Source organism: Cryptotermes secundus, unplaced genomic scaffold, assembly GCF_002891405.2.
Source record: "Cryptotermes secundus unplaced genomic scaffold, Csec_1.0 scaffold213, whole genome shotgun sequence".
In the NCBI taxonomy this organism is placed as follows: Eukaryota; Metazoa; Arthropoda; class Insecta; order Blattodea; family Kalotermitidae; genus Cryptotermes; species Cryptotermes secundus.
The window spans coordinates 780,615-796,133 of NW_019731264.1; the positions used below are offsets into that span (position 1 = coordinate 780,615).

At 43.8% G+C, this 15,519-nt stretch overlaps 1 protein-coding gene across 4 annotated transcripts in view; it reads left to right on the forward strand.

The window, feature by feature from the left end:
- The window catches only part of LOC111866761 (steroid hormone receptor ERR1), a 183,547-nt gene that overhangs the window by 47,373 nt on the left and 120,655 nt on the right, over positions 1-15,519 (forward strand). The window contains exon 1 of one of the 4 annotated variants that reach the window (XM_023856001.2): positions 14,167-14,396. The exons of 2 other annotated variants lie outside the window; for them this stretch is intronic. In XM_023856001.2, coding sequence (XP_023711769.1) covers positions 14,373-14,396 — 24 coding nt within the window. In that variant the 5' untranslated portion in view covers positions 14,167-14,372. Of the gene's footprint in view, positions 1-14,166; positions 14,397-15,519 lie in introns of those variants that run through there. One more of the 4 variants, XM_023856005.2, reaches the window with a different exon arrangement.

The following is a 15,519-nucleotide window of genomic DNA, read 5'->3' on the forward strand; positions in this document are numbered from 1 at the left end:
AAATAATAACCTTACCGAAACCAGATAAGGATCCTAAATTCCTCCCAAAATTACGTCCGATTAGCCTCTTGTCCACAACGGTATATCTACTTGAGAAGGTTACGCTACAACAGTCCAAAAGCACATTGAAGATAAGGCCTGCTTAGTGCAAGGCAATTTGGTTTCCGTGCCCGTTACAATACGAAGCTTCAATGTGTGAGGCTTACGGACCCCGCAACATTAAATTTCAATAATAACATGTGTACGGCTGCAGTATTTTTGGATATTGAAAAAGCCTTTGATATAAGAAGGCACCTTGGCTTGCTGTGTAAATTATCGGAATTAAAGAATTTTCGATCCATCTACTCAAGCTTATTAGCTCTTTTCTTTCTGAAAGAAAATTAAGCGTTTCGGTCGAAGGTGAAATGTCTGCGCCAAGCAGAGGTGCCACAAGGTTCCGGCCTGTCCCCAACATTGTACAGTATATATATAGTGTGAAACATGGATCCATTGATAGGCAACGCCCGCAATACACGCGGCCAATAATATAGGAGTGGTGTTTTATAAGGACCGTTGCTATGCAACGTGAGCTAAACTCATTCTCGCTTGCACGGTGACGTCACGCAACAATAGTGAGACAGTATTTTCTGCTACGAAGACCAGTGAAAGCAGACTGAGAATATCTAATGTGTTTGTAGTGTGAAAATCAGCAGTAGTGTAATAATTATTTGTAGTTGCGACCTGTAAGTGATTAATAAATCGATTCAGCAATCCAAACCCCGCAATAATCACTAAAACACGTGACAATACAACAAGTGATACGCCCCAAACGCCTGATCTGTATCTACGTCTCTTTACAGATGACACGTGTATATATGTGACAGACCGCAAAGAGGGTTAGGTTCTCTGAAAGCTGTAGCGAAATACCGTGCTATTGTGACGTAGTGCGAGCGGCAGAACATTAAAATCACTGAGGAAAAGGCAGGGGATCGGCTTCAGAACATTTATTAGAGTATACCCCCTATTAAAAAGTGAGCGATTAAGCGTTAACATTAAATTGGCCCCTCGCTAAGCCTGTAAAACAAGGTTCTCCGCACCATTGGCAATTTTCCAAGGTACACATCGGTTCGCGATTTGCACATGGCTTTCAAACATGCATGTATTATGATTATGTAAACATTATGCAGGCAACAAGCAGAAGTAGTACAAAATCATGGAAATGCAAATGTTCGCAACATTTGATAGGGCGAAGCCCGACACGAAAAGTATTAGGGGCTTAAACTTGGCGGCCATCAAGTATACTACCGTTCAAGTGACTAGAGTGTCGTTGTAGCGTGATCTACTTGTGATAGGGCATGATCTGCTGCCCTCATCCTGGACTGACAGAGGCCTTGTATATATTCTATATACATTTTTTTTTCCTTAGCACTACAGCCCCAGTGGGCCTAGGCCTACCTCCATGAACTTCTCCGTTCACTTCGGTTTTTCTAGATCTTACACGTTCGGTAGGACTCCTTGGGCGGGTGAGCAGCTCGTCGCAAGGCATCTACCTGTACACAAACACAGAAAAACGCACACACACAAACTAAACATCCATGCCCTGAGTGGGATCTGTATACATGTGCGTCGTATTATATCATGTAATAACATGTAAACTGTAAATATTATGAACATATTGACAGTTGATTCATTACTGCTATGACTGTGACTGACAAATAACAGACCCGTCCTCTCGTCAGAGAGGGCACCTCACATGGACGAAAGCGTAACTGTTTTAACAGTAACTAAAATCCAGATGGGGCTCGACACCAAGACGGGCTGACCGACCGTCGGTCGCAACGTCACTTGCGTCGGTTGACTTGCAACGTGCTACACGGCGTTATATCGCAGTGCTCGTCATAACCACTGCTGTGAGAACCTCAAATCCTTCTTACTATAATCTCTTTTCAACATACTTCAGTACTCATACGACTGTGGAAAACTCAGATATGCTTACACAGGACTTTTCTTCCGTAAGGTTTTCTGTACGAGCTATGACGTACTGTGGTTCGTAGAATAGATGGAATTTCACGTCAGTGTGTTTACGCAATTAGCGAAATCGGTTTCTGAACGATTAAAGCGATTACGTTCCAAACCTGTGCTTTTGGTAAAGCGTCCTTATACGAGACTAAAAAACAAACGGGACACTTGTTCCAATATGAACACTTTGTAGCGTCATACACAGTCTAGTCTATTGACTATACCATTTAGGGCAGCTTGTCAATCTTACGTTGTTTGCGCGTGTAGTTACTTTGCGTACGGAATGCTTACATTATTGCCCCTCGTCTCATAGCGACGAACCACGGCCGCAGAGACATGTTGTAACCGTCACTTGGGGTCTGGCTGATATGCCATTACGTAATCAGAGAAGATTTGAGTCACATTTGTGTGTGCCCTAACCATTGCGTCTGTTGTGGAGAAAACGCCACTCCTTAACTCAGAAGATTGAGTTACGGTTGTGTAACCATTACGTGTAGGAAATGCCATTAGCTAATTCGAGAAGACAGTTATGGCAGTATAACCATTACAGCCGTTGTTGAGAAAATGCCACTATTCATTCAAGAAGACTACTGAGTCATGTCGATATAGCCTTCACCTTCAACTACATCTGGTGTGTAGGAAATGCCACAGCACCTGTCTAATTGAAGGAGACAGACTCATGGTTGTAGGCATATGGCCATTACAACCGTTATGGACAAAACGCCACCACCTAATTCAGGAAGACCTGATCGACTCTGTATAACCATTACATTTGCTGTATAAGAAATGCCATTACTGAAGCATATATTAAGTTAGAGTTTGTGTACGTTTCATTGAGCTGTTTAATGATTCGCGAATAACTAATTTAGTAGAATTTCGTCTGAATTATGACACCGTGTAGACTGGTAGTTGGTTAGCAATATTTTGGAATACTTTTCCGCTGAAACGCTAGTAATCACCTCCCAGAATCTAGAAGATATTTTTACCGCCTTGAAAACCTTAAACCCCATACAAATTTGTTTTCAACTGCTTAAAGTCAGTTGTTTCGTCAGCGAGTTAATCTTTGTTAGTGTATCGTCAAATGTAAAGTTGTTATGCATGCTGTTTGTTTATCCGGGTAAGATTTATATATGATGGAAACTTTGCTGATTGTACATGATAGGAGATACACTCCAGAGTATAATAATGATGCAAGAGGTATTTTTAAACTTGTTGTGGTGTAATGTATGTTTAGCGAGATATACAGAAGACAGTTTGACAGTACAATGTCATATCTGTGCTGTTTATTGGATTTGCAATAACAGATGCATGTATCAGCAGCAAATGAACAGCAAGGCCAGTGACTCAGGGAAAATCGTAAGGAACAGGCTTGAAAAATATGTAACACAAATTTTCGCTATATCTGATTTTACTGGTGAAAGAATATTACTTGTACAGTGAAGCTGTTCCAACTCGAGGTTATATGGTATCGAATGAAGTATGAAAATTATTGCGAACGGTGAGCATGGAATGATTTGAAAAGGCGTGCCGGTAGCCAGTTTGAAATCATTGCTCGGAATTTTGCCACGAACGACCGAAGAGAACCTCTAATTAGAGAAATTATATCGAGGACCATATTGAGTGTGCGACCCACGAATTGCATATAATTGAGTAGGATGCCACTCGAAACGCTTGTGCTGGCTCGGTTTGAGGCCCTTCTCAACTAACAGTGCGAAAAATACGCCTCTTAGCTTGGTGAAGTCTGTCCGGGTGTAACTACTTGAGAACTGTTGAATGGATTTCCGTGAAATTTTATAGGAAAGTGAAAACTGAAACTTTACGAAGTTTATATTTTTTTTAAACCGGACAACAGTAACGAGCGGATTGCTTATACAGGGTGTTTCACAACTTTAGGGCATAACTGCAGGAGGTTATTTCCTAGGTCTTTGTGATCAAAAAAGTTCATATAAACACGTGTTCGATTTTGGACGGTTACGGAGTTATGACCGTTTTTCATTCCCGTACACGCCCTCGTGTGAACCGCGGCTGTCAGCTGGCGGGTCGCTATTTTTAGCCGGCTACAGACAGAGCGTTCTCGTTATCTCGACACTTGAGCGGTACCTAAGGCGTGGGGGGTTTGGTATGTCCGGCGCGGTTCACAACCGAGCGGCAGCCTGTGTTGCGGCCGGCGGTGGCATTTTCGAAAATCAGCTTTAAGCACCAATAAATTCAAATTAAAGGTAATTTCACGAAGTTAACTTTACATTCATACTTTAAATGTATCATGTATTATGCTGGTTTATTATTTTGTTCCGTTTATTGTCAGTAATCGTTACCTTCTATTCTGAGTTTAAAACGGTCATAACTCCGTAACCGTCCAAAATCGGACACATGTTTATATGAACTTTTTTGATCACAAAGACCTAGGAAATCACCTCCTGCAGTTATGCTTTAAAGTCGTGAAACACGCTGTATGTGAACCCATATGGGTGTCAGCGCATCGCTGTACCAACTCGCAAAACATGTCAATTTACTCGAGCGAAATGTGTTTCGGACAGATTTATATAGAAACATTAATTACACAATAAGTCTTGAGGTTTTACGAGATAAAAAAGTAAAAGTTCTCCCTTTGCTTAACAAATTAAGCACTACTCCATAAAGGCGTATGGGGGAGTGTATATATAAATCCACATTTTCTTGACCTCAGCACTAGCTGGAGGTGAATGGTCGGCTTCACGTCCCGGCCGCTTTACTCCCGGGGAAAGATCACCCAATACCCATTGGATAGGAGGTTGGGTGGACCCCAGAGTCGGCCTGGACGACGTGGAAAAGAGAAAATTCTTGACCCTACTGGGACTCGAACTCCGACCCGTCGGTCGTCCAGCCCGTAGCCAGTTTCTATACCGACTGAGCTATCCCGGCTCCGGGTTTACGAGATAATTAATCGAAATGGAGGGCAAAGGCCGGGAATGTGCTGTGCTACATTTCTTAACTTCTTGGCCCAGTTGATGGGTTTCAGTGATGCACGGTATGAACGTCGTGCCACTAGACGCAACCTAATCCCCGTACGAGTATACCTTATGAGTTCCTAAAGACCCTCGTATCACGGCAGCATAGATTCGAGAAAGTTTGTGTGACAATAAAAAAATCGTAATTTTTTTTTTTTTTTTAAGGAAGTTGTGTTATGGATTACAATACGACATGGCAGTCAACTTAGCATTTGATTCCCAATGGACAGTTAAGGAACTTCGTTAGGTAACTTGAGGAACTCACGCATTGTAGAGAATGTCCACTGGCTGGCTGTTGTTAGTGCTGTAATGATCATTTGGGTTTCATAAAAGTAGGGCTTTTCCCCCCTTTTGGCGGCGGGGGTGGGGATGATATTGAAATTACATTTCAGAAAATTACCTCTCTTTGCAAGGCCTCCACCTGCACGCAGGACAGCACAAACACAGAGGCATTCAAGCCTCAAGTGGGATTCGAACCCACGATCCCAGTGTTTGAGCGGGCGAACACAGTTCATGCCTTAGACCGCTCGGCCGCTGTGATCTGCTTTCAGAAAATAGGGTTTGGGTAGTATATAAAAGTTCCATTCTTACATTTACGATATAAGGGCCATTGTTTTTCTGATATCTGAAAGGCTGCATGAAAGACCAGTGCCGTCGGCATGTTGTTTGACAGGCCTGGGGTAGATCACGTTAAGTATCGCATAGAAAAGTGGGCGTGGCATAAGACTCCATCAACAGAGAGAGGGGCCGCCAGAGAGCTCTGTACCGCCCTCCCTCCGCTCCCCACTCTCCCTACATATCATCTCAGCGAGAAAGTAGTAAAAAACATCACTACCACAATCCTCGTCAAGTTCAAGGCCAGGCTGAATATAGGCCCTGCGCGCAGGGAAGGGGGCGAGCATGCGGGCTGGCCACTGTGACACCAGAATTGGACGAGGATCTAGGTTCGCCACGCTCTTCGCCTTACGTAATGTTGTTGCACGAAAATGGTGGACGTGTACGTAACAGAACGGAATTAAAGAGCATCTGACCATTTTTCTATTCACGTAGAATTTTGTTTCATACAAATTCTTGCTTTTAAACCGTATGGTTTATGCCCACGGTTCACAAGATAAGGCTTCTGTTGACACTCTTCAAAAGCTGAGTTCCTTTTACCGTACAATAAATAGATTCAAAGACCTTGCGCACTCTGTCTCGTGTACACGTTTTGGCTGCTGAAGGACGTACAATTATTTGTCTGAAGGTACCGCCTATGTAGTTATATTTAAGGAGGTGGGTTTCATTATTACTGAAAATTAATCAGAAAAATCGTTTTTTTAGGGCCCCTGTTTTTTGGGCGAAAACGTGGTAAGTCTGTAAGAATCTCGAGATCAGTTTTTTACGACCAAGTACTCCCTTGTGCATGATATGTATATCGTAAAAAAGTGAAGCTGTCCCCGTACTTAATTCATTAAACACCACGTCAAAAACACGTATCGAGGAGTGGATGTGAGTGGTCAGCTTTACGTCTCTGGTGCTTTGCCCGCGGAGAAGGAGCCCTTGGTACCCATTGGATAGGCACCAGGGCCTGTTTGGACGCTGTGGAGAAGATAAAATCTCTTTCCTCTGCCGGGAATCGAACCCCGGCAGTGAAGCCCGTAGCCTTCCGCTATACCGAATCACTTATCCCGACCCCGTGATGTGTATATGACAGCATGAAGCTACCGTGCGTTTAAGAATAAATTATACGTTAAATATAAAGGAATGCACCTCGAAGGCCGCACCGCAGTGATAGTGTGGAATTTAAAAAAAAAGTATTTTCTGACGCCATGGCAGCACCCAACAAAGTTTATCTCTTACTGAAGACGAGGTCGAAGAACAGTGGATACATAATACTATGACTCATGTCCATTGCTACGCTCTCAACAATTGATATTCATTGCTAGGTAACGGACCCATAAACACGTGATGACATAAGAGGGGTTTCCGTACGGTCCATGCCGAGGAATTATAAGAAGGCACAGTCAGAGGAATTGCGAGAGTACGGAGGAGTACAAGGCATACAAGGGAGTTGTCAGTTGAAAGTTAGCTTGTGAAGAGAAGACAGTCATAGTCCAGTCAGAATGGAGCGAGTTTTAGGCAACCATTTATTGTGTTATTTTAACTGTCTTTGATTAAAAGTGATTGTAAAATGTGTCAATAAATCCAAACCCCGTTATTATTAGTCACGGAGCTATAAACTCATGACAGTACAAAACATAGGGATTACTTGTACTGAACGTAAATGGAAAATTGCGGATAGTTTGAACTCACGATTGGCAAAATGTTGACTGTCTTGACGCTGTTACGCGTCAGAGGAAGCAGATTAACCGAATTAAGGATGCAGACTGCGAAAGATGGAAGAATGAGTCAGGCAACGCGTTTGCGCGTATGACCTTGATGTCAACACAGTGCCGCAAACCGATCGATCGATCGATAACAGACCGCGTATTATTAAAAAATACGCTTGAATGTTAACGCTTTCAGTATCGGTACCAGACTCCAAACGTTACTCGCTTTTTTCTTGAATTTGTTAGAACTGAAGTCATAGTCGACTGTCTACGTCCGCTCTAACACTGGAGGGTCATAGGTTCGAATCTCACTCGAGGCATGGATGTGGGTGTGCGTGTATTCTGTGTTTGTGTTGTACTGTGTGTAGGGAGCGACCTTGCGACGGGCTGATCTCCCGTCCAAGGAGTCCTACCGACTGTGTATAGGATTACGAAATTTAAAAATAAAAGCAGCCAGGTCCAAACAAAGGGCTGTAGAGCCATTGCTGAATGAATGAAGGCACAGTCGAACTGTGTGACTGCTTGTATTTTTTATTTCCCAGGCCAATGGTCTCTGGGCCATCGTCCGTCGTGTTTCGGGCCCAAGTTAATTCTGCCAGGTATCAGCATCGTTGGCATCGTCATATTAACAAATTGACTAACTAACCAATCAACAAACCAACCAGCTGTGTGGGGTTGAGTCCTTCTTGAGAAGTCGGCAGTTGCGCAGCTGCTCAGGAATTTTCCAACATTTTATGGAACCCGAAGGTTTATTACCATGTTCACAAGAGCCATCCACTGATTCCTATCCTGAGCCAGATCAGTCCAGTCCATATTACTTAGTCATATATCTCTAAGATCCATTTTAATATTATCCTTCGTACGTCTACCCTTTATAGTGGTGTCTTTGTTTCTGGCTTTCCCACCTAAATCCTATATGCATTGTTCTTCGCCTCCTTCCATGCTACATATCCTGCTCATCTCATCATCCTTCACTTGATCATTCTCATTATACAAGTTACGAAGCTCCTCATTATGAAATTTTCTCCAGTCTCCTACACTTTCATCCCTCTTCGGTCCAGATGTTCTCAACATCTTCTCAAATACCCACAGTCTGTGTTCTCGTTTTAATGCCTGACACCAAGTTTCACACCCATACAAAACTAGAGGAAAAAATTATAGTTTTGTATATTTTAATTTTTACGTAGCAGACGAGAAGACACAGGATTCTGAAGTGAACGGTGGCAGGCATTACCGGATTTTAAACTGCTCTTAATTTGTAAGATTTGAGGCTTTCACGGCGGTGACTATGAAGNCTCTTAATTTCCTCCCGAATCAAATTATTCTGATTTGTTACTGTCGGTCCCAAATATCCGAACTTGGCCACATTTTCGAATGATATAATAGGCTGTCCTTATGCTACGTTATGATTTTGCCCTACGACGTCATCCTGTTGGGGCACGCGGTAGCGTAGTTGGTTGAGACACAACGCTACAAGCCGGAAGGTTGCGGATTTGATTCTGATAAGGTCATTAGATTTATTAATTGACCTAATCCTTCCAGCCGTACAGTGCCCCTGGGGTCTACTCAGCCTCTAACAGGTATCTTCCTGGGGGTAAAGGACGGCCGGCGCGTAAGTCTGATAAGCTCACCGCCAAATATGTTCCGATTGTCAAGAAAATGTGGGGGCCTCGACGTCTCATAACCCTGTGGGCCCCCTCAGCCTGTTCAATGAAAGCTTTACCTTTTACGTCATCCTGTTATGCGGGGGAAATGGAAATCCATTGAGAATGATCAGATTGTGTACAGGGAGGAAAAGTTACCATAGCAAGGGAAGTGACGAGGATTGCGATGTCTTTGGAAGTCTGTTTCATGACGAAATGGAAGATATAGAAATTCTGAGCCGTGTTTAACAGGAGTGACCGCCACGCTGTATTGCGGTGCACGTCCTCTGTTACTTCATTAATTAGATTTACCGGATGCAAGACACCAAGACGTCGTGTGAACCGGGGCCTTCCCGGCTGATGAATACAAGACCATCAGTTTCTTTGTCTTCTCGGTATTTGTTTACATTCACACTGTAGAGACAGGAGGGAACCGGGATAGCTCAGTCGGTATACCGAGTGGCTACTGGCTGAACGTCCAAAGAGTCTGAGTTCGAGTCCCGGTATGGGAAAGAATTTTCTTTTCTCCACGTCGTCCACACCGGCTCACCCAGCCTCCTATCAGATGGGTACCGGGGGAAAAACGTCAAGGGCGTGACGCTGACCGCTCAGCTCACCCCCAACTAGTGCCGAGGCCAAGAAAACGATGATCTATACATTCACTCCCACATACGTCTTCATGGCGTAGAGTTTAAGTAGTTGAGCACAGGGACAAAGTTAGACACAAGAATGAAGCATAGTTTTATGATTGTCCGACTTGTTCAACGAAGTAGGGTCATGTTCTGACAGGAAAACCCAAAACACAGGAAAGGCTGAAAGAAGGAGCTGTAGGGGATGGTGAGCATGGTGAGTCACTTGTGTCAGAATGTCCTAGCAGTTGCCTTCTCTCTGCGCGGACTGATATTTGAGGTGGTCATGTTTGAAAGCCTCCCCTACCCTTTGCCCTGGTTATTCTGTAAAACAGGTTTTCGCTCTGCGGTAGATTCACGTAACAGAAAGAGGCGTATCGCATCAGTAAACCAGTCGGCGAGACGACGCAAGTGAATCGAATGATAAACCTGCTGAAGAACCATGTTCGTGACATCAGAGGTTGGGTAATTACACGTGTAGGTGGAAGTGGTGTTTGTCAGTCCGCATGATCCATATCCGAAAAGAGTGAATAGTTCCATGATAGTGAACAGTCAGCTTGGTAGGATGAGGAGGGAATTGATCATGGTCTTGAGATATTTGCCTTGAGGAAACCAGAAGAAACTCGGTCAGGATCCCCTGTCTTCCGACAGATTTGAACTTGACATAGTCAGGAACATTGCCACTTAGACCAATATTAGGTATTTAGGACCCACACCAAAGAGTTTGGCGAATTTAATTTTGGGGCAAATCGATCACCAAATAACCCCCTTTGAAGATCATTTGGAACTTTCATAAATTTTTGTACAAAGAAGCTCCTGTCGGTAAAATGAATTTGTGTGTGGCATGAGATAAGGCCACATTAAAGTCTACAATTCTCATATGTAACTGTGTTTCTGTACGCAATACTTGTATTGAAGTTTAAGCGTTCGCACCATCACCATGAACGGCTTGTTTCGAGCGTTACGCGAACATCATCAGCTGCACGCATGCAGTTGTGTTAGTCGCTACGGTGTAGAACAGTAAAGGTTAAGCAATTCCTGTAATAGGCGTTGAAGTCCCATTTCGTTGTGAGCTATCGAAGCTCCCACATTTTCTGGACAGTCGGCTCACAGATGGCGGTGGGGTTGTCAGCTTTACGCGCCGGATGCCCTTTACCCCCGGGAAGATTCCCGGTACTCATCTCTGTTAGACGCTGAGTCTATGTGAGGGCCATACTGCGGCTGAAATGATTAGGTCAACAGAAAAATCCAGTGACCTCATTGGGAATCAAACCTGCGACCTTCCGGCTTGTAGCATATTGCCTGAACCAACTACGCTACCGCGTGCTCCCGGACACTCATCAGCCCTAAGCCTCCGCCCAGGTGTGCTGCCTCCCCTCCACTACCTCTGCTCTTTCATCCTTCACTATATGCCCTGCGACTCACAGGACTTCTGCCGCTTCCTCCTCAATTCCCTTCCCGCCACAAACTTACGTTTCTCCTGTGATTTTTTAGACAAGCAAAACCGTCCTTTTCAAGGGATATCCTGATTTCCTGTCCTTGCCTCCTACTGGTTTGTTCGGTAGTCGTGCGAGTGGCGGTGGGTGTTAGCGATTTCATTCTGTCCTGCGGGCGAACCAACGGGAGCTCTCTTGCTATCCTTCATTTTCCCCCACTCTTCTATATAATCCGGGCACTATGCTACAAGCCGGAAGGTCGCTGGTTCGAGTCCCGATGAGATCATTGGATTTTTAAATTCGACGTAATTCTTCCAGCCGCACTATGGCCCTGTGGTCGACTCAGACTCTAACTAAAATGACTGCCAGGAATCTTCCGGGGGGGATAAAGGACGGCAAGGAAGGGTGACAACCTCAGCGCCATCTGTGAGCCGATTGTCTAGGAAATGTGGGATCCTTGACCTCTCAACCTATGGGCCTCCATGGCCTCTTTTTTTTACCTGCCTATATAATCCGAAATTTCGGCTAATCTATAGCTCTTCTTGCCACCTGGTTTCACGCTGGTATCTCGGCTTATTCTTCGACCGTGAAGATGGAGTTCATATATTATTCCGAAACATCGGTTGACTTTCAGCGGAGTACACGGCGTTATATCACAGGAGATGGCGCTCATAACAGCCCTTACTCTGATTCTGAATCATAACTCAAACCACCGAAACCAGGTACGTGACTGAAGGATTCTGTTCTCCCGCTTTTGTTTGCTGTGTGAAAAACATCGCCTCATTTTGGGTGCATTTTATTCCCGAGCACTGGACTGCACCTAGGTTGTGCTACTAACAATTTTAGACTTATCTTCCGAGGGCAAATTTAATGTAATTTCCGTTCTAAAACTTCTCCTTCAGGGTGGTAAGATGAAGGTAAAGTTGTCCCTTTGCTTAATTAATTCAGGAGTGGATGTGTAGATTCACGTAATCTTGACCACGGCACTAGTTGGACGTGAGTGGTCAGCTTCACGCTTCGGCCCTTTTACCCACAGAGAATGATACCCATTGGATAGGAGGCTGGGTGAGCCCTACAACAGGTCTGTTCGACTTGGAGGGGAGAAAAATGTTGCCTGTACCGGGACTCGAACTCCGACACCTCAGCCGTGCTGCCCGTAACAAGTCGCTATACCGACTGTGCTATCCCGGCCCACCATTGGGTGGTTGTGGTGGGCGTGGAATCTTGTATTCGTTCAAGGTCTTGTACACCGTTCCTGCTGTACGTCCTGTAAAATTCGTCCAAATACAGGTTATTTAACAACGGTTTCTATTTTCTCCTTACATGATGGCAGTATGCATCACACTCAGAAATGCAGGATGATTCTAAAGTATTGTCGGGGTTGCCGTGTATAGGCCACGGAAACGCCGACAGTAATTTAGAATCACTCTTTATGTCGCTCAGGGCCAACGAATGGTACATCAGAACGAATTTAATAATGATATTTCAGCGCTTGGCAGGAATACTTGTTTGCAGTCGTCGTGTTTTGCAATCCTAGGCACTTAAGAACGGCATTCAGAGCCTAAGCTCCCTACTGATTACTGTATGTAGTGAGGCGCGTCAAGTGGGTCTTATGTTGCCAGAAGTATCGCCTTCGCTCTAATCGTGCACGCAAATTAAAGCAAATCAGGACGTATAAACATATGACAACTTGAGAACGTGTGAGAAAGAGGAATGCAGAAGCGGGAACTCGCAATTTGCGACTTCCCACTGCGCGTGCTGAAGTAAGGACAGTGATCATGAGGTGGCGCGGATCACAGTGGCCGCGCGGTCTAAAACGCGAACTGTCTTCGCTCGCTCGCTCGAACGCTGGGATCGTGGGTTCGAATCCCACTTAAGGCATGCGTATGTGTGTGTGTTTATTCTGTGTGTAGGCAGCGGCCTTGCGACGGGCTGATCCCCCGTCCAAGGAGTCATACGGACTGTGTAGGATTAAGAAACAGAAAAAGCGACCAAGGTCCAACAAGAGGACTGTAGGTAGGGCATGAGGTGCCGCCCACCAAAGCCAGTACGTCGAATTACGCATTTGTACCGAAGTAAACCCGCCGTAAAATAATGTTCTAGATTCTGCGGACCTGGCCACGCGGTGAAATCACCGGAGTTCCCCAATATCTTCATTTGCCCGTACTCTCGTTATGAAACACGATTTCTTTCCTGCGTATATTTTTAGACTTACTCGTACACTTTTGTTGTCTTTTATGTTACGTATGTTGTCAGCTAATAAAGTTAACATAAGTAGAGGCCAATGGCTGATGAGTTCCAATTGTGTTTCACAGTTTCACGTTTTCATTTGGATTTTCGTAATGAAATTGTAAGGCGGAATATAAAAGTGATATCGAAAAGCGTGCTCTCGTTTCATACTATTCTGAATATCAATTTATCAGCGCGAGAAACTTATAATTCGACAGTTGGTTGACTAGGAAACTCTCAAGAGTTGTTAACTGTGATAATTCATGTATGGCAGAAACTGAAAATTCAAAACTGCCGGTACCAAAACCGTTAACTGGAAACGACGACGAACCAGTTCCAGCCGTCTCACATCCTAAGAAGAGTCCATTTTAATATTATCATCTCATATCATTCTGGGCTTCCAAAGTGGTTACTTTTAAAGAGGTTCCTCACCAAAATTCTGCAGGCATTACTTGTCTCCATTATCCGAGCTAAGTGTCTGACGTATCGTAGCCGTTTTCATTTCATTATCATGAGAAAGCTATAGCGAGGAGGCGCAATCTGTAAAGACTGAAGAAGAGGAAGAAGAAGAATACAGTAATAAGTGACTTCTATAAAGGGCGGTTTTTTATGTAACATTAACAATTTTCCAGTTACTTTCTCCCCTTTTTAAGTCCAAGTATGCTCTTGAGGTGTTTATTTTCCGACATTTGTAACGTACGTTATACCTTCAGAATAACATCGATAAATTGTATATGTTTGTGTTTTTGGAATGAAGAGACTTGAGTTCGAACCAGCCACCTTGTTTTAAAGGGTTGAGAAACAGGTGCATAGACGAACCTAGATCCTGCGACTTTTACGCGAGTACGCTGGGTTGGGGAATGAATTGGCTGAACACGTGGTTTGTATTCCGGCTGTGTAGAGGCGCGGTTGGGCTGGCCTGTCGCTTGCTAGAACCTCGTCTGTGGTTTATATCGTCCTAACGCAAGGATCGCCTTCCGCGCCTCTACAGCCAGGTGTCTGATTCGAGAGTGTTCCATGTCTTGTAAGTGCACTGTTTTGTAAGTGTTTGTGTATAAAGTGTGCTGTGTGAGTGATAAGTGTCCCTTGACCGTACATCGTCAGTGTATTAGAGTTATGTAAATTGATCTGGCGGGACAAAATGGATATTTGGATGGAGGATGTGGTACGTAGAAAGATAATATATTAATTACTGTAGGTATATTTATGGATGTGCTGTAGGCCTGTGTTACTGATACTAGAAATGACGATAAGATTATGAATGTGACGTAATCTGCAGCAAACGGGAAATATGTACCGGTAATTTGCTTGACTTTCTGAAAAATGCGTCTCACTAATGTGAGACCAGAGCTGACAGTCGATTATTTTTCATTATTCGACAAATGAATCCGTTAAAAGAATGAATTTTGCCAAGAAAAATAATGACTAATTTTACAGTGTGGGTGGTACCTATAACTGTTGTGGAGAACCACGCGAGGGAAATTATCTTTTGTATCACAAATTCGCAGGTCACTTGTTCCTTTCGTATGAAACGTTCATTTACAGATTGAAATTTGTCAAAAGAAACACGCTTCTAACATACTCCCCGTATTTTGCCTGCGTTCCTAATAACTTTTCAACCAGTTGACAGATTTCAGTGGAATTACCACCAGACGCCATGTACAACCCCTTCGTAGTTCGTAATTTCATGCCCTCTGTAATACCAATATGGTGACTGTCTTGGTGGTGGCGATGCTTCCAGGCGTTTTGTATGGTAGGTTGAATATATATGCAACTTATCCCCTTCGAAATATAACAACAGCAGCAGCACGAAACGTATATTGCATTTCCGTTGATTTTAAACACAAATTATCCACAAATTCTATACGCAACGTTTTTCTTTATGTGTCGGTGTTTTAAGAATTGGCGACATCGTGAAGGTTTGAGGTTATATCTGGGAAGTGTCACGTAGCCGGCACGTGTACTTAGTTTTAGGAATTATGGACTGACGGGGGTCACTGAATTATTCATTTGTATGTCCTGGTGACTCTCCAGTTAAATCTGTTTTTACGAAATTAGGTATCACAAATTCTTCTGAGAAGTATTTTTTTTTTGTGTGTGTGTTCGAGTCGTGTCAAGGTGATTTAACTACTGCACATGTGCGGATGCAATATTAACTCTACAACAGATCCAATTTTTGTGGCCGGAGGGGACGGGAGAAGATGTGATAGATGCTGTCAATAAATTTTGGTTAGTTGTCTTTAATTTAACTTCACTTAATGTTTGTGTTGCGTCCAGCAAGCATAAAA